At 47.2% G+C, this 24,846-nt stretch overlaps 1 protein-coding gene across 1 annotated transcript in view; it reads left to right on the top strand.

The window, feature by feature from the left end:
- The first annotated feature begins 19,116 nt into the window (after positions 1 to 19,116).
- Positions 19,117 to 24,846, top strand: part of LOC147676815 (uncharacterized) — a 230,680-nt gene continuing 224,950 nt past the window's right edge. The window contains exon 1 of the mRNA XM_086945233.1: positions 19,117 to 19,554. Coding sequence (XP_086801359.1) covers positions 19,408 to 19,554 — 147 coding nt within the window. The 5' untranslated portion in view covers positions 19,117 to 19,407. The remainder of the gene's footprint in view (positions 19,555 to 24,846) is intronic.

Raw genomic sequence — 24,846 nt, forward strand, 5'->3', positions numbered from 1 at the left:
TGCAGCGTTACCCCAAATGTTTTGCCATCCTCCTCCTCTTTTTGCTGAAGTCTTTTTGTTGGCTTTAGGACTCTCAGCACTTTAGCACTGCTAATCAGTGCTAAAGGGCATGAGCTTCATCCCTAGACATGTGTGTGATTGGTGTATACATAACTGGCATATTTAGTTTACCTTTAAGTCCCTTGTGTAAAGTGGTATACCATATACCCAGGGCCTGTAATCTAAATGTTACCAGTAGGTCTGCAGCACTGATTGTGCCAACCACACAAGTAGCCTTTCAACCCTCTAGGAATAACTACATACATCTTATTAATTTTGGACTAAGACTTCTAAGTAACTTTGTCAGGAGTACCTTAAATGCCTGAATAAATGCTTCAAAAGGATCACTGACAGAATATCGACAGTCAGAATATCGTGGTACAGAAATATCGACACAAAAATATCAATGTCCAGAATAACGAAGAATTTCAAAAAATTATTATTACATTTACTATAATTAAATTACTTCCCACCCTATTCCCCTATAAACCCACAACCCGCTACAGAAGTAAAACTCAAAATGTACTTTAAAAATATTTTTATAACTTCTAAAAATGTAATACATATATTTAAAAAAAATACAATACTTAACAAAAAATATAGAACACATACATTTAAAATACATACTAAAATACATAACACTAATATAAACATCGATATTATTAATAACAATATTTTTACAAACGATATTACTGACTTCAATATTAACAAAAACAATATTTCTTACCTTCATGTCGATATTCTGGTCACCGATATTCTTGATGTCGATATTCATTCCCTTCGATATTTCCAACTCGATATTTTTGCACTCCAAAAATAAAAACTTGATATTATGTCTGTGCACTGACTGCTTATATTCAGAAAACTGCAGGCCCACTATTTAGAGACAGGGAGGTAAACCCTCCCGTGGAGCATTAGATGTTAATTTGTGTAAAATCAACTTGGTCTGGCTGCTAGTCACGCTAGTCTTTTTGCATTTGTTTTCTGTGCTAAACCTAAGTTGTTGGTCTCTCTCTCCTACTATCTAGTAAACACCAGTTTGTTCACATTTGCGCCTCAGGTTTGCAAACATTCTCTAGCACCCAGGGTTCCATTATTTCACACAGAGAGCCATATGGACTCACCCTCAAGGTACACCAGGAACAAAACTAAGATGGCCGGTACCAGCTCTCTGTGTAAAGGGAGTAAAACTATTTCTCCCACTAGGTGACTTCAGAATTTCCATTTAAGCATTTAAACTTTTGGATTTGGATGGGAGAACTACCTACCCAGGGCATTCTGAACTCCAAAAAGATGTATCTTCAAGGACATCCTGCATGCCACATCATGCCTCATCAATGGCCTGAAGAAATATGGCCACCTTCCCCCACCCTTATGGAACTCCACTAGCTCCCTTTGTGAGCCAGCATCATCTTCATCTGCAATGCCATCACGACCAGCAACTCTGCCTCTTTGGATGTCAAGCACATCATATAGGGTTTCTCACCTTATTAGCAGGCAGGAAAATCATCAGACTGGAGACAAAGAAGTGCAAAAAATTGAAAATAATGGAACAGGTCTGCTCCATCAATGCACCCATGATCTGGAAAGATGTGCCTGTATGATCCCGAATTGGCCAACTTTGATTTACAGACTCACTTCACTCTCAGAATCCAGTCACCACTCCAATCGTTCATTGGTTGCATCTTTGCCTTTGACCATGCACATTATGACGTATTTCGGTTAGGTTCACACTATACAAATACCTCACACATACACACGAAATATGAGGAATGTAACGTGCTGTTTCAAGATTCACATCCATTCTTCATTCCAGTCATCCACTCGGTTCACTGAAAGAATATCAAAGACAAAAATATTGATGTTCAAAATATCGAAAAAAATATATAGACTGCAAAAATATCGACTCCCATACCTACACAGGTAAGTACAAAAATACTCAATCAAAAATATTGATGTAAAAAAATCAATTTAAATATGTATATATAAAATAAAATAATATACTCAATATTAATTTTCATTTTAACAAAATAATTTAAATGTAATATACATTTTAATAAAATATAACAAATAAACGTAATTAAAAAAGAAAAACACACAAATATAATAATGTATACATATATATGTATATATTTACTTTAAAATAATTAATAAATTATTATTTTTTATTTATTTTAAAACTTTAAAATGATATAAAAATTATATATCAGTCAAAAGGTGCTGCCTGTTGTGGAATGAGCCACAAGACAGGTTGAAAGTACACCAAACCTCTTTATTGCAGGGAACAGCGGGGGCATTGTCTTTCAGCACAGAAATAGAGTCCGGATTTCGCCGACGCGTTTCGTGATCTGGTCACTTCTTCAAAGGCACCGGAACAGCATTAACGGAGGTAATCGTTAGTCCTTCCTTTTATTTCTTCCTACCCATGTGGGTATGGCTACAAAGCATTCTGGAAGTTGAAGTCTTTATGTATTACCCCAGTGGGCCCTCAGATATCTGCTGCCATAATACAAGTAAAATTTAAAACACCTCAGTGGGTTGTGGTGGAAGACATCAAGTCCCCGCATGAACACCTCATTCCTGCAAGAACGGCTCCTGTCTCCTTAGCTGTGGCGTCTTTTTGGCGTCATCACAGGAATGGCGAACGGCATCAGGGCTCCTTCCGCGACCCAGGCTGGGCCGCTAAATATCAGTCAAAAGGTGCTGCCTGTTGTAGAATGAGCCACTAGACAGGTTGAAAGTAGGCCAAACCTCTTTATTGCAGGGAACAGCGGGGGCATTGACTTTCAGCACAGAAATCGGATTTCGCCGACGCGTTTCGTGATCTGGTCACTTCTTCAAAGGCCCCGGTACAGCATTAACGGAGGTAATCGTTAGTCCTTCATTTTATTTCTTCCTACCCATGTGGGTATGGCTACAAAGCATTATGGAAGTTGCTAACGATTACCTCCGTTAATGCTGTTCCGGTGCCTTTGAAGAAGTGACCAGATCACGAAACGCGTCGGCGAAATCCGAACTCTATTTCTGTGCTGAAAGACAATAACTACTATAACATTTCAATTAAACAAATATTAATAAATGAAAAATAATCAATACATTTAATATAATTAGCCCATCCTTGAAATCCTTTAGAAAGGAAGTTAAAACCTGGCTTTTCTCTGCACAGCTCTAATCAACATCTTCAAGAGCCAGTAGTACATCTCAGCGCCAAGACGCCCTTGGGCATTCGCGCGCTCTACAAATAGATAAATCAATCAATCAAATCAACTTCCCACCATATGCCCCTATAAACCCACAACCCGATACGGAACAAAAAACGCAAAATTCAAAACATAAAAAATGTAATAACTACAAAAATTTAACACAAATATTAAAAATACAAACAATTCTTATACAATAAAACATACAACACACACATATAAAATATATACTAAAATACATAACTTTAATAAACGATATTTTTAACTTCTATTTTTTTGCGAACGATATTAAACACTTTGACATTTTTAAAATCGATATTGCTTACCGTAAGTCGATATTCTTGACAACTATATTCATGTTGTTGATATTTCTTACCCATGATATTTGCAACTTGATATTTGTGCAACTCAATATTTTTGATTCGATATTCTGTCTCCGCATCATTTTTACTTTTCTCCTTTAAATTGGTTCATGACGTAACTTGACGCCTGTAGTGTCGCGATAACCCAGGTGACACCAAACGCATGAGGGAGATGTGTAATTTAACCCCATGTGCATAAGTATTATTGTATCGTCTGGCGCATGGCCAGACGTAACACATAAATAGCCCGGGAGGCTGGGCGTGGTTATGCACTTGGAGAATCTGCTGAGTCTGTGTAGTTATTCCCTGGGCGCTAGGCAGGGCCCACCACAAGACCATTACACTGGCGACGAGGGGGCCCTCTTTCTCCTTGCGTGCCTCCTCGTCACTCGCTTACTCAGCCACTCACTCTGCGCCTTCCGGATACAGGCAGTGAATCAACGGCGGAGCCGGCATCCTCTACTGCGATCTCCACGTCTCTCTCCCTGCTGGGACTTCTGGTGGGCAGGCTGCAGCCTGCTCTGGTTTGAGGCTGCTGCTGTCCCTCATTGACGGTTGGGGGCAGATCCACACCAGGATTCGGCCCATTCAACCTCAGAGCCCAGCCTCGACCCGGAGTACTCTCTGGCCGTGCCAGCTCGTCGGCTCAGTGCAGCTCACGCCATAACTACAAGCCGAGAGGAGAGCTCAGGTCAGTGGCCCCAGCCGCTTTGGGCCATCCTGTCCTCCGCCCAAGCTCTGCCTGCAGGCGACCATCACCCTGTTTTCCCTGCCACGTGCTGGCACCCTTCTGCAGGTGGTGCTTGCGCCACCAGAAACCACTCCCTGCAGTGAAACCCAGTAGGGTCGGTTGAAACACAGAGAAAAAAAACAAATTTGAGAAAGTAAAAAGGAAAATAATGAAAGAAAAAGGAATGAGAGGCACTACCCTCCTTTCTTACACAAAGTATTGTCGGTGCATAGACTGCTCACTTGTCACGCACCCATCTTGTAAGCCCCAAACCAGTCTAGGCACGTGCTCTCTGTCTGTCACCTGCCTCCTCGCCAGCGACACCTCTATCCACCTGAGTTACCTCAAGGGTGCCACAGGCTACCACACTCATGGTGTCTGTTCCTGCACTGGAACCATTCACTGTCACCGGACCGCCACCCTCCCAAGCAGCCCGCTAGAAATCATGGGTGGAGTGACTGGAAAACTACTTGGAGGCCGTTGAAATGCCTGCAGGCCGCAGGCGGGCAATACTTTTGCACCTGGGTAGCGCCGATATCCACTAGATATCCATGTCACTCCTGGAATCTGGCCTCTCATGGAACTACACAACGCTGCAGGACGCCATCACAGCTCACTTCGAACCTTATGCCAATCCCAATAACGAGCGATTCCTCCTGCGCCAAGCCCAGCAGCTTCCAGAAGAATCAGTAGATGTTTTCCATGCTCAGCTGAGAGAGCTTGCCAGCACCTGTACCGTCCCTGGTGAAAACAACAAAGTATGCGCCCAGTTCATCCAGTGGTGCACATCCACCAAGCTCAGAAAAAGAATCCTCTAGGAGCCTAACATGTCTATGAGGAACATACTGACTTTAGGTTGCTTTAAGGAACTCTCTAAGGCTCACATGAACCTAGCTTCCTCAGTCTCCTTCAAAGAAGAGCCCGTCAACGCCCATCAAAGGAAACCACCTGGGGACAAACGTGAACCCATCAAGCACCCGCTGAGCCACACCAACCGAGGATCACAATCCCACTCATGTGGATGGTGTGGTGGCCCTTACCCTCACACTGGTGCCTACCCGGTGAGCAGAAAGACCTACAGTGCATGTGGCAAGCCTAACCACTTCACCAAAGTCTGCCGATCCTCACAAGGGTGTGACCCAAGCTGAAACAAAAACCTGTCCCCAACAGCAGAGTATATTCAGGAAACCCCGTCTTACGAAGACATGGAGAAAGAAGATGCAGCTGTTGTCCACGAAATCAGGAATTTGAGACACCCTCTAGGCGAGTCATCAGCCTACCACCCATATGCCAGGTAGAGGTGCAGAGCCATACCGTCTCTGCACTAATGGGCACAGGGGCGTCTATCAACTTGATGGCTGAAGACGTCTACCGCAGCCTACCAGACCCCCCAACACTCAGGCATACATGCATGCAGGAATACGCATTTGACAACCACTCTCCACTACAGCTCCGCAGCATGTTCCATGCAGACCTTGCTCATGAGTCCACTCGGCGGAGGGTTAGGGTATACATGACACTGGAAGGGTCTGTTTTTCTACTCGGCTGTCGCGCCGCCCAAGACCTCAACCTTATACAATTTGCATTCAGTGTCCATCAACAAAGCCTGGACCTCCTTCTACAAGACTTCACTCCCCTGTTCAGTGGGATCAGCTGTCTCCTGCCCAGCCATACATCTTCACATCGACAAATCAGTGGCCGCCGTTGCCCTCCGGCACCGCTGCATAGACTTCCACCTCCGGCCCAAGGTAAAAGCAGAACTAACACTCATGGAGCAGACTGGAATCATAGAGGGGGTAAAGGGCCCCTCCATGTGGGTGTCCCCGATCATCGTAGAAAAGAAGCCCAAGCAGCCAGACGCAGTTCGGATCTACATGAATATGAGAATACCGGACCTGGCGATCAAGTGGGAAAGACATCTGTCCCCAACCATAGACAACTTCATCGGGGAGTTGTCATGGTCCAAGTGGTTTTCAAAGATGGACCTCAGGTCAGGCTACCACCAAATCATGCTGCATCCGGTTTCTCGCCCAATCAACACCTTCTCAACACATGCTGGTCTGTGGCGATACACTTGCTTGAACTTTGGCATCTACAGCGCTGCTGAGGTGTTTCAGAACATTGTAAAGACCATCCTACAGGGCCTACCAGGGATGCTGAGCATGAGTGATGACATCCTGGTTCATTCAGCCACCCTAGGGGAACATCTGACTTGCATCCATGCCGTATTCGCACGGTTAGCAGAGCGTGGACTGATGCTCCATAGTGAGAAACATCAGCTTCTTCAGGTACAAAGGAATTGGTCCAGATCCAGAGAAAGTGAAGGACATACAAAGCGCTTCTGCTCCCTCTTCCATGTTGGGTGTCCGCAGCTTCTGTGGGGCTCACCTGGTTTTCCACAGAGGCAAAATGGACAGAATCAATGCTAAGTCCCAACTTCCCTCAACTGCCTCCTTCGCCCAACAAAGTCAAAGCAAAAGAGAAAAGGTGAAGAAGAGGGGAAACAAAACAAGGAAATGGAAAAGGAGTAGAGTCCGCTGCTCTGTCCAATGTGGTGTTGCATGGTCTCCTAATGGGAAAAGACACAAGCATAAGTAGGATTCCTTGAACCAAGGAACTGATGTAGGACATTTGGTTACTTTTGTATTCTACCTGTTGAAAGCTCTGCCAGGTGTATCCAGAAGGTATTGAATTAATAAAGTGTGAACTCATAAAGGGTATCTAAAAAGCAAATATACACTTATTATTCATAAGGACTGCAGAATTTGAACACTAAACAATGATAAGGGTGAAACATACCAACCTTAACGTAAACCATTAGTAGAATTCAACGAACCCATAAGAAAAATATACCATAGACTGAAAACTAAGGAAAAAAACAAAAAACTTACTTTCCTAATCAGGACAGCCAAGAAGGAAAACAAAAGTGTGGCACAAAAAGGTGCATGGTCTAAGTGTGTAATACGTTTAGGAACAAATGGTTAAAAATCAGTCTCCTATTTTGTAGCAGAGATTTGAAGACATTGTGAATCAAAGCAAATTCATGGCTGGGAATATGCTACACAACAACCGAAGGAGCACAATATCAGATAAGTGTCAGGCTTGCCAACTAATACTTGAAAATGATTGTGTCCTACCTTCAACCTAGAACTCAGATTCTTTAAATACATTCTTTGTTTTTACCATGTAGGTACCAGAACAATGGCAGCGTAAGGAAATGCTGCACCAAGACAAAACACTAAATCCAGCCTACAAGGGAGCTCCGAGGCTGAACTTAGCCCCAGGAAGAAGACGCTGTAACCCGAAAGCAGCAGTGCACAGAGGAACGCCCAGAGAAGAATGCTGAAGATGTCTTCTCACTCCAACGCGGAATCAAAAAATACAGGTAAGAGGGGAATGCAAGGGAGGCTGGCGGGAGTACATGAAGGAACGTGAAGCGTGTTTACCTCGCGGACCCCTCCTTTATGTAATTGTCAAGCGCCGCCTTCGCCAGCTGGCAGAAGTCAGCAGGAGGGGCGTTTGCAAGAGGCTGCAGGCAGACACCGAAGCGCTGCTACTGGCAGCATAGCACGACAGCTTCCTTGGAATGGTGACGTATTGCGGGCTGTGGAAATAAAATTGACAATTGTGCCCCATCATTTCCCTGTTTCTGCCTGACAGACATTTTTTCATTCAGACAAGCACCCATTTTGTGTGACATCCATTTTGTCTTCAGACCCACAAGCAAGACACCCTGCCTCTGGCACCACCGTTCATTGACCACACATTTCTGTGGTTCTGCCAATTCTGGGAACCAGCAGCAGATAGTTCCTGTTTTCTTAACTGTAAGACACCCTGCACCTGGCATCTTAGTTCATTGACCACCCCTTCCTGTGCTTCAGCCAATTCCCAGAACCAGCAGACAGTTCCTGTCTTAAGAAATAGTTCCTGTCCTTGACTGCAAGCCAGAGAGCAGATGGTCTCTGTTTTACACAAGATAGTTCCTCTTTTTGACTCTTGTGGTTCAGCCAATTCCCAGAACCAGCAAGATAGTTCCTGTTTTACACAAGATGGTTCCTGTTCTTGACTCTAAGCCAGAGATAAACCCCTGAATGAGTAAGGGCCTTCAACTGAAAGAGAACACATTTCCACACATCACATGCCCTCTCACGAGACACAAGACACACCCCTACCTTGACACATCTGTTGGAAATTACTGCTTGTCACTTCCCTTTTTCTTGTCACTTCTCTTTTTCTTGTCACTTCTCTTTTCTTCTTTTGCCTATTGACTGAAAACTGTATAAATATTCTGATGTGTGAATAAAGCTGCAGACCACTCCTGTACCCGCTTGGTGCTGGAGCTCTCCCCTTAACTGGAGTTATTGGACCCTTTTTTTTTACTCGAGCACCACAGACTCCTCTCCTTGCTTTGACTGAAATTATGATTATTAAGTATAGAAATTCTGAGATGATGTAATATTGAATTAATTTACCACAGGGCGCTTCATGAAAAATCTCTCAGATGTCACCGGCTCCTTCCGCAAGCTCACCAAGTCAACAGCCCTTGGGTTTTGGGGCCAGAACAAGAAGAGGCATTTTATCAGACGAAGGCCATCCTGTCCAAAGACACCACCCTGGTATACTTTGACCCCCAAAGAGTGTCACAGTTGGTAGTGGATGCCAGCCCCACCAGTCTGGGAGCTGTGTTGGCTCAAAAACAATAGTGCGGAGAGTGGGCCCCAGTGGCATACATCAGCCATACGCTCACACCAACAGAGCATCAATACTCCTAAATTGAGCGGGAAGAAATTCCTATGGTGCTGCAGGCACTTCTACGTATACCTGTGCGGACACCCAATCTCAGTCGTCACAGAACACAAGCCTCTGGTCCTTCTAGTCCAGGGTTGCTTGTGACGTCCTCCTCCCAGGATCGAAAAGTGGATCCTACAATTACAGGAGTTTCCGTTCACCATTAGTTACCAAACAGGCACCCAGAACCCATCGGATTTACTATCCAGACATGCTTGACAAGCCACCCCTCTTGAGACCGCAGAAGCACATGAAACTGAAGAATATCTTAGGCTCATTGTAGACCACTCCCGGCCTCTGCCAACGTCCTTGACAGATGTGGTGGATGCCATGTAGCATGATAACTGTTTGCAAATGGCCATAGAAGCCACGGTCTCCGGCGACTGGAGATTGCTTTAGAGCTCGACACCCTTCCGGACAGTGTCGTTCAAGCACTATACAACACCTGTCAAGAACTGTGTCACCAGCGAAGGGTGTCTGCTACAAGATTTGCGCCTAGTACTACCTGAAAGCCTGACACATTGTGATATCTCCCGGAAAAGTATACAACAAACTCTGTTGATGCATATATGTCACCATCACCTTTCGCTGTCCCCCTTCCATACTTGATCACCTTATACTGATTCCTTCTCCCTTCAGCGTTCTGAGCACTGTATAATAGTGTACATCTAGTACAAATTGAGCAATTCTGTGGCTTTGCTGTCAATGCTTTAAAAAAACTGCATAGACCCATTGTATGAATATATTAATACAATAGTGGAATGACCAGCCACCTTGTTTCTTTGTTGTGTTTTTTCGCTACTTTCATATAATATTATGAATTGTGTGGACTACCGTGACCAAACACTTTTTTGATACCGTAATAATTGACCCAGGTCATAGTGCCAATATCGGCCCAGACCCGCTTACATACAACCCCCATCCCACTATAACCGACACCACACAAGTTGATGGAGAAAGTTGTTGTAGTTTTATTAGCATATACATTATGCCAACATGTTGGGTTAACTTACGGGCGATCCAGAGCAGGCCGCCCCTCGCGACCCGCCCACCTGACCGAGCTATCATCCCCCCACGGTGTTAAACCGTAAGGGCGTTATCAGTTTGGGGGGAAGGTCTAACCCCTACCCCCGGCGAACCTCTCGTTCGCCCATTTACTCAACCCCCCCCCTCGGGGGGCAGAGCGTTGGCAACCCCCGGTTGCTCAGGTCCACAACCGCCCGAAGGACTAACGGGGCGCTGTCAGTCCCCCAGGATCCTTTACCGTGGATCTCCCTGGGGGATATATCGCTCACGCACCCTTCCGGTGCTCCTGTAGAGGGTACCCTTCTGTACCTTCCGGTATTGGATCGCCCTGTAACTCCGCCTGCAACACAAAAACAATTCATTAGTAGTAGCCCCCCCCCCCAACCCCGATCTGCCCAAGAGCAGGGTAAGCGGATGGGAGGGAAAAAGAACGCCGTGCAGTCCTGGTCCGCGCTGCGGGATTCTCCAGAGGTGTGGGGGGCGAGGGTCTGCACGCCGCTGCACGGAACAAAAGAGGACGCCTGACCCTCGCCCCCCGGGCTATATAGCCCTCCCCCCTTCTCCCCCAGGACAGGAAATGACCTCACGTGTGGGGAATCCCCGGTTATCCACTGGCTGACCACCGCGTCAGCCAACCACTAGACCGCTCAGGGTCCGTGCCATCCTATGGCACTAAGGATGGCCGCCCTCTCAGGTAGCCACCTTTGGTGTCCCGGGGCAGCCTGTCATAGTGCCAATATCGGCCCAGACCCGCTTACATACAACCCCCCATCCCACAATAACCGACACCACACAAGTTGATGGAGAAAGTTGTTGCAGTTTTATTAGCATATACATTATGCCAACATGTTGGGTTAACTTACGGGCGATCCAGAGCAGGCCGCCCCTCGCGACCCGCCCACCTGACCGAGCTATCATCCCCCCACGGTGTTAAACCGTAGGGGCGTTATCAGTTTGGGGGGAAGGTCTAACCCCTACCCCCGGCGAACCTCTCGTTCGCCCATTTACGCAAACCCCCCCCCTCGGGGGGCAGAGCGTTGGCAACCCCCGGTTGCTCAGGTCCACAACCGCCCGAAGGACTAACGGGGCGCCGTCAGTCCCCCAGGATCCTTTACCGTGGATCTCCCTGGGGGATATATCGCTCACGCACCCTTCTGGTGCTCCTGTAGAGGGTACCCTTCTGTACCTTCCTGTATTGGATCGCCCTGTAACTCCGCCAAGGCTCTCGGTGCGGCAGCCGCCGTCCGAGAGTCCCCCCATCCCTTATCTGTCCTCTATTTACAACCCGCTGCTCCCATCGCTTCAGATAGGTTCAGCAGGAAAATTGGCTATCCCTACTTTTGATAGATGGACGCCGTCCTCATCAAAACAGCCCGTACATTGGTGTGCAACAAACTGTCTTATGAAGCCGAATCCCCTCTGCTCTGTGAATTTGCGCATGGCACTGTTCACTCGTCTGCGGGGAGTTTCGATGGCCACCCCTGATCTAGCGTCCTTCCAATGCAGTCTTGGAGTGATCTCGGACCACCATACTTCGCACAGCCCCAACAGATTGCTCAAATCGCTCAGCGTGCCCCTCATTAACTGTAGCAGGGCCATGCGCTCCAAGGGGACCAATTCCTCGCCTCCCAAATGCACAATTACAAGCCTGGTGGAGATTCACCCCCGTCCAATAGTTGCTGAAGTACGCGCTGCACGCTACTCCAATGCAAGTCGGGCGACACTATCCACCTGATTTTTTGTTGTTGCAAAACCATGCTTCCATTTTCCGCTATCAACCCACCGGGCTACCCTTTGGATTCTCACATTTCCTGCCACCCGGACCGATTTACCTACCAAATAAAAGATGCAGACGTGTGGAACACGTTTATTACATATCCAGATTATACACTGCAACCCATACATTGACTCAACGTCACATACCTATGAACCAAAAATGCCCACCAATCACCCTTGTTTCAACCAGCTCCGGAGCGTATGTACCGTTTGTAACAGCTGGACTCCCAGCGCCCCACCTGCTTTATATTTGCCACTGGCAGCCCTGCCTGAGAAGCTGTCGTCGCAGCACTTATCCTAAACGAATGAGTACAAAACCTTTTACCCTGTCTGTTGCTGCCAGGTAACTCTAAGCAAGTGTCCATGACGCGCCGCAGCCGGTACTTGGTCAGGGGGGGGGCAGGCCACAAAGGAAAGGCCACCGCGAACTTTGAGGAGACCCAGATGCACCCCAGGGAGGCCATGTCAAAGCCTACCATAGCCTGGATTTACCTTGCCAAGTCGTGCACCTAGTCAACCGGCAATCTGGCCCCCTGCAGACGTGACGCTCTCTATACCTAGGGAAGCAAATTTTGCGCTGGCCCCTTGTCTACCATGTGCAAGGAGTACCCCAGTTGGTCTGAAAGAAGAACGAAGTCTGCCAGGCCTGCGAACATGGCTGTGTCCGTCGTTCCCAAATGACAAAAGTCATCCCAGCAATGAGGCACCCCTTCCACAACGTACGTGTCCTGGAGTGCCCCTTTGCAGGAACCACAAAAGCCTTGAACAAGCCCGGACACAACGCAACCCATGGGCATGCATTTATCATAGTATAACTTGCCGACTAACTTGAAAACCTAGCAGAAGAAGGCTGCTCGAGTGGACTGGTATCACCTGCAAGCTGATCAATGTCTGCATTGGCCAACCAGGCCCCTCTGTCCGCCCACCAGACCAGATGGAATGCTACATCTGGCGGGCAATCTGACAACGAGCATGCACCCTCCTCCAGGCCAACAAGACCGAAGTCCCATGAGGGTATGAAAGGCTGGCATAGTCACACCTTCCTCGTAACATCATATAAAGGAGCTACCAAATCGCATCTCGTGTAGCTCAGCAGAGCTGGCCGCCCCCCCGATGACTGCCAACTTCCACTGCCAAGGGTGGCCATTCTTCCTAGTGTACATCTGAGTGGATTAAACTGACTGTGATGACATTTGCTGCTAGTATAGCCAGCCTGTTCGCCCCCAGGCTCTGAGAGGACCCTGGAATCAGGCTGCATGTCTACGAAGCATACCTGGCCTTCGAGTGTCCAAGTGAGAGACAGACCTTACTACAATAGGGAGTCAAGGTGCCGACGACAAGTTGCACCCACAGGCCCCTAAGCCTCTGCTGCACTTCGAGAGAGTACTAGGTAAAGCAGTAGCCGAAAAGCACGAACTGGACAGCAATAGGAGTTCACAATTAGCTAGAGGAGTTCAAAATTAGCAGCCTGAACCAGTCCAATATCTTTACACAATTCTCTTGCTGTGCATAGAACGTAAGCACCCCCACGAACCCTATCAATAGGATGCACACAAGGGGTGCCTGCCAACTTGTGTCGGAGATAAATATGCACTCCCAACGTGCGCTATTCTTCGAATTTGTTAAAGGGCACCGTGCCCCATAGCACCATAGTGCGCTAGCTATCTCCCCCATAGAGAGAAGCTCCCTGGCGCAGCCGGGCCCTGGCAATAACATTTGTTCCCCCGGAGGAGGTTCATAAAACATGTACCAAGTGACACAATGTATTGCTAGGTTATAATGAAGTGGTGTAAAGGGATATAGTCACCCCCATGCCAACTACCAAATCAGTTGCAATCCTTACTTGCAAAAGGCAGGCCGAGACTGTCTCCCATGTTGGGTGACCCCTACAAGTCCCCTAAAGCTCAATCTTCCACGAGTGAAACCAGCACACGTCCCACACAGGGATAGTAATCACATAGTGGAAGAACAAGGGAATCCCAGACCCTAGCACACTACCCACCGTGTGCCAAGATCCTTATCCTGTTGTTAGTTCATGTGGCCTCCCAAGGGGGTAGGGCTGTACTCCAGCGTTGTTCCTGCATTAGAGACAGAAGACATACATTAAAAAGCTCTCCCCCCCTTTATCTACCAATCTGTATTCTCTGCCAAGAGAGAGGTCCCTCAATGCCCCACCCGCTATTCAGGCCAGGCCAGTTCTGAGTTAACCAATTAGCTCGCATTACCTGCACACTCCGAAATTAATAGATGTCCTCTTTATTATCTGAAGGAGACCATTCATTTAAGAAATACCATTTCCTTGACTCAGGAAGGGACTTCCCAAGGTGTTCTATTTGTCTGAGAGTCTCCCCCTTATTGCAGTTTTAGCCCTCTGACTGGCTTTGGTCCTCTTTAGTAGCATGCACCCGTCACCAATCTCTGTCAACACACGGCGCTACCTCCTACGTCCCTTCTTCGTTCCGGTACTTGTGCGACTTGCACCAGTACCTACATAACGTTTGACTGTCTGCCATGATTGTACTGATTACCTCACATGTACTATATACACTTTAGTGACTTGCACACTTGACCCATTCTTCTCCTGTAATGTCCATATTCAACCTCTTGTCCTTGTCTGCTCATTTTGTCACATTGCTTCACCTAAGTAGCGTTGGCCTTGTAATGAGAGCACCTAACGTACTATTGTGTATCAGTACTGTACAGTCCCCCTGTGAGGCGCGCTGACATCAAAGGCAAAGTCCGCGCCCTCCGAAGCCTAAAGCTTTGAACTAGAGATACCTGCAACAATGTCCCTTTCACCTCTGCATATTAAACCAGACTGAGAAATCTGTGGCGGGCCTCTGGACTTGATCGATTATTTCAGTCCTTTGACGCTTACAGATAGGTCTAATTTGTGCTTGCCCCCAAATAATTCGGACTTGAGTGGTTATGAGTTCTTGCACTAATTACCTCACGCAAAGCAATTACATCCTAGTAGGCCTGCACTGTCCCAGTTTAAACTTTGATTCATTCCTAGCATGGCTACCATGGCCCCAGCACATCATGATAAAAAAAAAAAAATGAATGAAGGTCAATTCCGCCAACCTCAATAATATGCTTCTGAATTGCACAATGATGATAACCATCACAATTAACACACTAATTCCTAATGATGCTATAACACCACCTACCCCGCGTTTGTGTGGACCTGAACGCCATGTAGAACACTCACGCTAAATTGATTGCAAACAAAGTCATGCACCACCCTCCAATCTACTTGGACACCTTACCAAACCACAATATGGGTCAATTCAGTGACCTGCCATGAAGTGAGCCACAACGTCCTCCTCTGCCCGATTGACTGCATGGATATCAAGCATAAATGTCAAACAAGCTACACTCTAGTGACCCAGTGATTGCTACCTCTTTAGTTGTTTGGTCCCGTTACTTTGCACAAGTGCCACCAATGCCTCCGTAACGTTTGTTCTTGTGTTTAGAGTGTCTTCCATTTAATGAACATGCAAACGTCACTATACTCTGAAACCCACTGATATCTCCCTTTTACCTAGTGTTATGTTCCGGTACTTGCACAAGTGCCACCATGCCTACATAACGTTCGTTCTACTGAAATGTGTATCCCCAGTTAAAGTGACATGCACATGTCACGGTTCTATTTTACACACCGATAGCTACCTCCCACTTGAAATTTCGTTCCGGTGCTTACACAAGCGCCACTAATGCCTGCGTAACGTGTATCTATTCTTTGCGTTCCTTCCATTTAATGTCGTATTATCCCCTACTTGATATGACAAGAGGTCAAGCAAGGGTCCCCCATTAGTAGATGCATAAATCCCCTATTACCGCCGCCCACTGACAAACCCTCCAATAGTTAAAGTAATAGAATTTAAGTGGGCACTCTGAGTGTATGTAAAACTTCCCCAGGCAATGTTTGTGGCCAACAGGAAGCAGAGTTCGCCATCCCTACTGGGGTTACATTCCTAACCTAAGTGGACCGTTGGGGTCTTAGCCGTCATAAGGATAAGTATCCTAGTGCATTACCATGAAATGTCCAACATGCATACCGTTAGTTTTTTTTTGTTTTTATTTTGTGTTTGAGTGTCTGCCACGTATTGCAGTATGCACATCTACTTGTCCCTTATCCGCCTTTGTGACTTGCACCCATGTCACATATCCTCCTGTAAAGCACTGTACGCTACCTCTTCTATTGTTAGCTCGCGTTCGTCCCTTCGCTACATGTAACTTAGCATTTGCTTATGTAGTGTGCCACGTATAGCGCTCTTGTGTATCAGAATCACTAGTATCGGACCGTGCTATATCAAGGTATACATCTCCCTTCCCCATGTATAAAGGAATAACTATATCACCAGTCTCTACATTGTGAGACATTACATCTTGTTCGTTAGCAGTTGTAATTCTTTTGTATGCATCCTAATGTAACGCATTTAATCCTAAGACCTTACGTACTGTAACCGGTTCCTATGCAAAGCGGTCTGGCCCTTCGAGGCAAACTTGTGCTATATAAAATTCCATTACATAATAAAATAGTGAAGGGCTCTTTTACCTTCGCGGAAAGGCCGTGCTATATAAATTATACCTAAAATTATACATAAGAGTGAGTACATGATTGTCACCTGTGGCGGGATGCGGAGCTAATCAAATAAAACCCCACTGCGAAGTGCGGCAGTGGCTAAACATCGAACCTCAAAGTTCCCTCTGAGCTCCTTAAAATTTAGACTAAATAGGCCTAGTGGGCATACCAACACATACACTGCCCTTAATGCAGTTGCCACTCATCCAAACCGATTACCCTACGTGAGCCTAAACGTGGCCATGCCTTGTCCAAACCATCTTCCACACATTAGCTTGCCTGCTATCCTGCAATAAGACACAAGAAAAGAGTCAAATCCCCCCTACCCCCCCCCCCGCATGTAGTGTATGTTGTTCTCGCGGGTGGCGACCTTCTCGTGCAGCCGTCCTGCAGTAAGACAAAAGAAAAATGTTAAATCCCCCTTTCCCCCCTCCCCGCATGGCACCGGTGATTATAACCTCCAACAAGCAGCCCGACGCCCACCCCATTATATATAATACTTAAACGAGTACTGTATTGACGCCTATATGTGCCAGTGCCTAAAATGCAGAACCCGTCGCCCGCCACAGGCCCGCCGTGCAGGCCACATTCCGAGAGCCGCCCACCCGCCCCGGCTCCGGCCCGAAGGTGCAAGGCGCGGGCGGCCACCCCAACGTGACCCGGCAGGCCCATCCTTGACCCGACGCGTGGGAGCCCCCCCCCCCCCGTGAGAGCCTGAAACAACACCCACGCCAGCCCTCCTGCCGCCCTGACAACCCCCCGCAGCAGGCCGCATACCAGCAAGCTGCATACCGAGACCCGCCCGCCCGCCCCGTCTCTGTCTCGAAGGTGAGAGGAGCGGGCGGCCGCCCCAGCGTAAAAGGCCCCAAAAGCAAAAGCACGCGAAAAAGAAGTGCTACACCCCGAAAACCTACACAATTTAGGATTGAACAAACGCAACCCACAGCTGCACCACCTAAGCCGGGAAAATGACCTCCGAGGCGCAGTCGAGTCCGCCCCACAGGGATGCCACGACATTCATGAGCGCAGCGAAGGAGCGCCCCCCCTCCCCACATGTGCCCCCCCAAGAACAACCCCAATCTGGGCGGGCCCCCCCCCCCCCCAGAGTAGGTCGAACGCCAGGTCCACCGCCCGCCACCCCACAAACCAGGAGAGTGCGAGGCCCCCGCGGGGGCACCAATCGAATCCTCACCCGAATAGATCAAATCCCCTTCAACCACTCCGGAACAAAAGCAGCGCCCCCGCAGATCAATGGCTCGCGCCGACGGGAACGGCGGCTGCTATTCTCCGCCCTGTCATTAGGACATCGCAGCCTATTCAGCTGATGACAGGAGCTCAATGGCCCTTCAGTGCTTACCAGATAACTGCGCGGCTCTTTAGCCACTTGTAATTTTCAATAATAAACAGAGGGGAGAAGCATCAGCGGCCACATCCGCTTCCAGACCGAGTGAGGAAAGGCAGGTTTTAGAAAACGGTCCGCCTTGCACAATGCAGGGCTCCGGCAGCCAGCGCACATTGATTGCACCTCGCTCGCATTCCCACATTGCCGGCCTTACGCGCCACATCAAGTCCTCGGTTATCCCATTTCAGTGGTGAGCAAAAGTGAATGAACTGTTTCGTTAAACCCTCCTACTCCTTCACTGGAGTTCATGCAACGGCAGCTCCCACCACCGGGCAAGCCCGCGCCCCTCCCGAGCCACCCCCCTCTAATCCCACGAGCATCGCACAAGTCCCTCACCTCAACCAAAAGAACGCCGGGCAGTCCTGGTCCGCGCTGCGGGATTCTCCAGAGGTGTGGGGGGCGAGGGTCTGCACGCCGCTGCACGGAACAAAAGAGGACGCCTGACCCTCGCCCCCCCCGGGCTATATAGCCCTCCCCCTTCTCCCCCAGGACAGGAAATGACCTCACGTGTGGGGAATCCCCGGTTATCCACTGGCTGACCACCGCGTCAGCCAACCACTAGACCGCTCAGGGTCCGTGCCATCCTATGGCACTAAGGATGGCCGCCCTCGCAGGTAGCCACCTTTGGTGTCCCGGGGCAGCCTGTCAGGTGGTACATATGGGCTACCCCTTTTATATACACTACTAAATTACATTGGCCACGCCCGTTTGAGAGACCCCCCTCCCCTCCCCCCCAGTTTTTTTCATCCCACTTAAAGCCCTGGTCTTATTCCTTCCTCTCCTGCAGTTAAACTTTGTCACCGTCTACGTGCTTCCTTTCTTGTTTAAATTTTAAATGTACTTTTTATTATCTGTACTTCTCTTATTTAGTATTTATTGATGCAAACGTATATAGAGCGGACATTCCTCAAAGGTGCTACAACGCTTTGCAATATAAATATTTCTTTTAATTACATGGATGTCACAGATGGTTTCAAATTAACAGACACTACCTAAGCAGGTACGAGGTCAAGAAGTTACAAGTAAATCATTACAGAAAGCACACACACAAAAAAGAGGATGCACAAGAGGCATGTGGCAGTGAAAGGTTGAGGTAGTGTGGGTGTCTGTGCTAGGAGCTGATGCAGTGTCTTACATAAAATAGGGGGTTTGGAGGAGGAGGAGGACTTTCAGGTCAGTTTTGAAAGTTGCTACCGAGGCTGGGCGGGGCCAAAGCAGGCCAAAGGGCGATGACGGGGCAAAAAGATCACCTACTTCGATGTATTGTGTTTCTAAGAATGATAATTATAGTTGTTGGTTTTTTAATCTGGCAAATGCATAAAAACAGGGCGAGAGTTCGAGTCACTGGACACCGGAAGGGTTCTGCCGATATGACGCATTGAGCTAGAGGCGGGGTTAATTCAATTGTGTAAGGGTGAGTGGGGCGAATGCTTTAACTTCTAGCGGCTGCAGCCGATAGAACTTTCAGTGCAGTCAAGTGAACTTTCAGCTGGAAGATGTCGTCCCCACTAGCGCGCACCTTTCTTATAACCGGCTGCAACCGGGGCATTGGCCTGGAAATTGTTCGGCAGCTGCTGGCACAGCCAAACGCACCCGAGCAGATCTTTGCCACCTGCAGGACCCCGGAGTCACCACAAAGTCAGGTAAAGTCACTTCGAGTAGGTATAAATTGTGCTGGAAGTCGGGTGGATCTTCATCCAGGGCTTTAAGTGGGATGAAAAAACTGGGGGGTCTCCCATAGGGGCGTGGCCGGTGTAATTAGGGGCGCGGCTTAAAGCACTTAAGCCAAAAATATGTACTTAGCCTAGTGTTCTGCCCCACTCGTATTTTGCAGCGTCTGTCCATTCATCCAGATATATATAACACAAGTAACATTGCATCTACAAAAAGCCAGGGCTATTGGCGTTGTCAATAGTTGTAAATCGCATAAGATAAATAAGCAGAAATTATGACTTTGTTGTGTGCAATATTGAAAATGCTTCCATTCTTGTGGGCAAGGTTGTGGTGTAAGGCTAGATTTGCCTGCCGACTTTCCAACTGAGTAAGCAGGTTTGACCCTCAAGTTGGCTGACATCTTGTGATTCACAATATGAATATGTCTTTGTATAATGCAACTGGTGCTCATTTGCCCCAGGCTTGCGGTATATAAAACTGAAAAATTAGTCTCTTTAAAGTTGCATCAAAAGCAGTGATGGGTGGTACTATTGCAGAGTTAACGTACCCTCACCCGCCCACACTGAAGGTAAAAATGGAGAGCCCGGTAGGGAGCAGTCTCTGCTTTTAGTAGCTGCTGGTGCTGAGCACCGGCAGGACCTGGCCCACTTAAAGCCCTCCCTGCATCTACGATAGAGCCGTAGCCGGGATCTGGGGCAGCCTCAATGAAATATTTTTGAACCCTGTACACATTGGGGTTTGAGGGGAGGGGAGAAGGAGAATGTGCTGGGCAGGTCTAATTGGTTGGTTGGTTCTGTTGCTGAGTAGATGCCTTGGCGGGTGTAGATCCGTTGAAAAGTTACTGCAACAAAACGTTGGTGAGTTTGAGATCCAGTTGAGATTTCGGGAGAGGTTGTGGGGAGTTACAGAAATGGAACAGGATGACAGCAGTGGGGTAGGCATGAGGTTGGGATGCAGGGAGTTCCAATGACGAGAGTTGTGATTGGTTGAGGGGCAAGTGTGCAGGGTGGCCTATGAATTTAGGACACGCAGGCAGGTGCTGGATGCCTTTTTTCAATTCAATTCAATAATAACTTTATTTCAGCCAATTTGGCCTTAAAAGCACATATGAAATAACATACAATTCATTTACTTTAAAATCAAGATAAATAAAAAAAAGGATAACAGATCGGGTGCAAACAATATAAGCGATTAGTTGAGGCATACCCAGGTATGACCTAGAGCAGTATAGAGTACAGTGCAATCTATGGTAGCGACTCAATGAGTGGGGGGTCTTATTCATTTGGATCGCTATATCAATCCGAGATGGGGTCAATATTGATGATTCAAAGTGCATGCGCAAAATATGTGAACAGGTCACCAGTCCAAATTGAGAGATCAGAGCCTTACCTTCACCGCTGGAAGCTGTCAATCCTCAGAAACAACAATCCAATATGTCAATGAATTCGAAATATAAATAAGTTACATCATTAAAATGGTTCTCAATTGAACGATAAAACAGACAGTCCCTTTAAAATTCCTTCATTTGACAACTTTTGTACAAGAATGTGGACCTCATTTCTTAGGTTGGTTTTAAAAATACTCTGCGAGTGCACCACATAGAAAATAAAAAATCTGTTTCAGTACCCTGAAAGCCCCCGAGCAGGGCCTGGTATCTAGGTTCCTACATATCTGGATCAGCCACCGTTTCCTCACTTTGTGGTATCCGGGGCAGCAGAAGAACACGTGAAAATCTGATTCTGTGAAACAGTCACTGGCCGGGCATCCCAGAGTCTGCAAGCCTGCCCATTTATTTGTAAAGGAGCAAAGTGGCAAAACTCCATACCTAAACTGCAGATAAAGCTTTCTGGCAGTTGCCAACTTAATGTTGTTCAGCGTTCTAAGCGTTCGTTCTAAGCTATACCAATCCTTAGTTTCTAAGAAAACTGCAGTTAGCTTGCCTACTGAAGGATTACTCTGGAGTTGCGCCCATTTGAACTGCCAATAACGGTCCTTTAGCTCTTTCCTGGACACTATGGCACATGCCTCTTCTGGGTCCGCCCAGAGATTGCCCCGTCCGAGGTTCTCTGTAGTGTGTCGAATGCAAGAGAGCCAAGGCAGTTTGCTCATCACCTCTCTTAGTTCTTCTCTATATTCTTAGAGTTCTGTGGTAACCCACAGACGTCGCTTGACTAAAAAGGGTCAAAGATTGACTTCTTCTGCAACAGCCTTACACCCAGGTCCATTTCGGAGTGGCGTGAGTGGGGTGCCAAACAGTTGCCTGAGAAGAGTGTTTTCTGTCTACGTGTGACTGTCAGAGCAACAATGACCCCACATTTCTACTCCATACAGGGCCGCTCCCCTAGCTTGGACCTTGTAAATTTCTATTGCTGGGCTCACAGGTTTATGGCAGAATTTTCGAAAGACCTTCAATAAGCCCCCTGATGTTTGTGCTAGTTTCAGAGTTGATTTTTTAATCTGCGCCCCTAAGACCATTGTTTCTGTGATAGTTATGCAGAGATAATCAAAAGCAGCTACTCTTTCTTGGGGTTTACCATTTAAGCTTGGGTTTAGTCGGGTACTTTTGGCTTAGTTAAACACCATGAATTTCGTTTTATCAAGGTTATTCTCAAGCCCTCTTTCTCTGCAAAAAGCATCAAATCTATTAAGTACCCTGTGTATCCCCATGGGCGATTTTGATAATAGGGTATCATCGGCAAACATAGCTGGAGTTTTACGTGATGCCAGCTTGGGGACGGCCAGATCTTTCTCACTGAGTAAAAAATCAACTAACCCGTTTTATAAACGGGCTGAAAAGAGTCGGGGCAAGGACGCATCCCTGACGGACACTTTTGCCTACAGGAATAGGGGTCATGAGTTTTCCTTCCTTGCCAAATCTAATTTGAGCGTAATTTTCCTCATGTAACCGCTTCATGATTTGGCACAGGTATATTGGGACCCCCATCTCATGGAGAACTGCCCACAGCTTGTCTTGTGGGACTAGATCAAACGCAGATTTCAAGTCAACAAACATTAGATAGGGGCTGCCACCCTCCAAGCACACGATCTACCAGGGTAATATTTGTAGCCTGAGAATCTGATCCAGTGTAGACATTTTTTCTCTGAACCCTGCCTGGAGGGGACTAAGAATATTTTGCTCCAACATCCAGCTCTGCAACCGGAACAGCAACACCTGCGCAAAGATTTTTGGCTGATATCTATGAGGCTTATAGGCCTATATTTTGTGGGTAGCAGCGGGAAGCCCTTTTTTTATATATATATATATATATATGCAAATTTGGGAAGTGTAAAGTGCACCCACTGTGGTAGTACCTGAATCGAACTACAAACACCAGGAGGCTGTGCTGACAGCCACGCCCATTGGGGCAGGTGTTCGGAATATGTAAATGTGCACGAGCAGCGCGGCTTTACACTTCTCCTGCTGAGCCACTGAAGAAAGGACACAAATCCTGAAACGCGTCTGGCAATGATGTTTGATGCCTAATCCTGGTGGGGTACTGCTTGCGAGCTGCTGATCAATCGAAGAAAGAAAAAATGAACTTTATTTGCTTACTGTGGCCTCTCTCATACTGGTGCTACCTGATGTTGGATTAATTTACGGTCTGGCACAGCCTTCGAGAGGGGCTCACTGCTGGTTTTGCGGGTCTGGTCTTGTAGTGTAGTTCCTAGTTTCCCACTAGGCCCTGCGCATTGGAATAACATAAACAGTAGTATCGACGTGGAACTGCTTATATTCCAGGCCTCCACTGACTATGCTAAACTTAATTGGGTTGTGTTACCAACTAGCTCAGAGGTCACTGGAAACTTTCTTCTCTGCATAGGAAGTGATCAGCTTCCTTGGCACAGACAAGAAGGGATTCAGCTTTCCAACAACCGTGCAACATGACAACTTTGCTCCTCAGATCAAGAGTCGATCTCTAGGGTCGTGTGAAACAATAGACACAGATTTCACTCAGTCAGTCTAGTGCAGTTTACTTTCACAGTATGGAGAGAATAGAGAGACGGGCGTGTATCAATAAAGGTTAACATTTATTGAACAGTCTTTCTTCTCATACAAGAGAAATGTATTGCCACAATTGCAATAACTGTTATTGTAAAAAGTACGTACAGTAAGATAAGAATAGCGAAATAGAACTGTAAAAGCATTGATATGGTTTCTTAGCCATACAATGGTTTAAAAGTAATAAAACATATATACAGTCATATATACATTAGGCTAACATACTCAACTGGTGCTTCTAACTAAGCCTACCCCAGTGTGCCTGACCTAAGCCTAACACGTGAGAAGGGGGAGTAAGTAAGTAGCTTAAGTTAAGTTGGTTTTGCCAAGGTTTGTTTCAAGAATTCTCGTCTAAGGGTTTTAGTCAACACCATACCTCTGAATAGAATGATGGAGGATTGGTATCTCCTTCAGGGGTCTCTCTCGATATCCCAGTCACCCGCGAGGGTAAACTGGAAGCGCCGGGACTGGATTTCTCTGCACGAGAAAGGCAGCGGCTTCTCTCAGCGCGTCGAGGAAGGAGGGGTGACAGCGTCCGCGGGCAGCTGGGCTGGATGTCTTCGCAGAGGACGGCTGCACGGCTCCTCAAGCGTACTGCACCATAGGTCGCGCTGTAGCGGCGATAATGGTAATCAGTAGCTTCACCACCACAGGATAGCAGGCTGCAGCGACAGAGTGCTAGTTTTTACCAACACGGGGTCATGCAGGCAGCTGGCATCAGCAACATGTTCGCTCATTGCTTAAGGCAACGTTGTTAATATTTATACCTGACAGGTGCCGGGTTTGACGCAAGTTTGCTGGACATAAGACGTCAATTAAAGATGTCACTAGGAAGTGATAGTTATCAGTTGCTCATTAGAGTTCCATTACTAATCAAAACATAGCAAGCGGGGATTTCCAGGTTTGCTAAGTTTTTATCTTGTTGAAGAACTCGGAGTGTTATCTAGGAATATCAGATAGTGACTGCTGCTCTGTCATTGCACTAATTGGTCGCAAAGGAAGTAGCAGAGAGTCATGCTGGAATGTGGCTCTGTGGCTCTGCTCGTGTGAGGCCAGAGATGACTTTACAGAAAATCGCACTTGAACGGTTATGCCAATATAGGGAATAAATGGATTTATAGCCGAATAGGGGCATAAGGTCACAGTATCGATCAGGAACCTAGATAAGCACATGACAGTCTGGCCTCAAACGGGAGCTGGATTTACCGAAAGGAAGGTATGCAAGGTCACAGTTCAGGGCTGCAACTTGCATTAAGTTCAA

The sequence above is a fragment of the Lissotriton vulgaris genome, chromosome 12 (genome assembly GCF_964263255.1).
Source record: "Lissotriton vulgaris chromosome 12, aLisVul1.2, whole genome shotgun sequence".
NCBI classification, from domain to species: Eukaryota; Metazoa; Chordata; class Amphibia; order Caudata; family Salamandridae; genus Lissotriton; species Lissotriton vulgaris.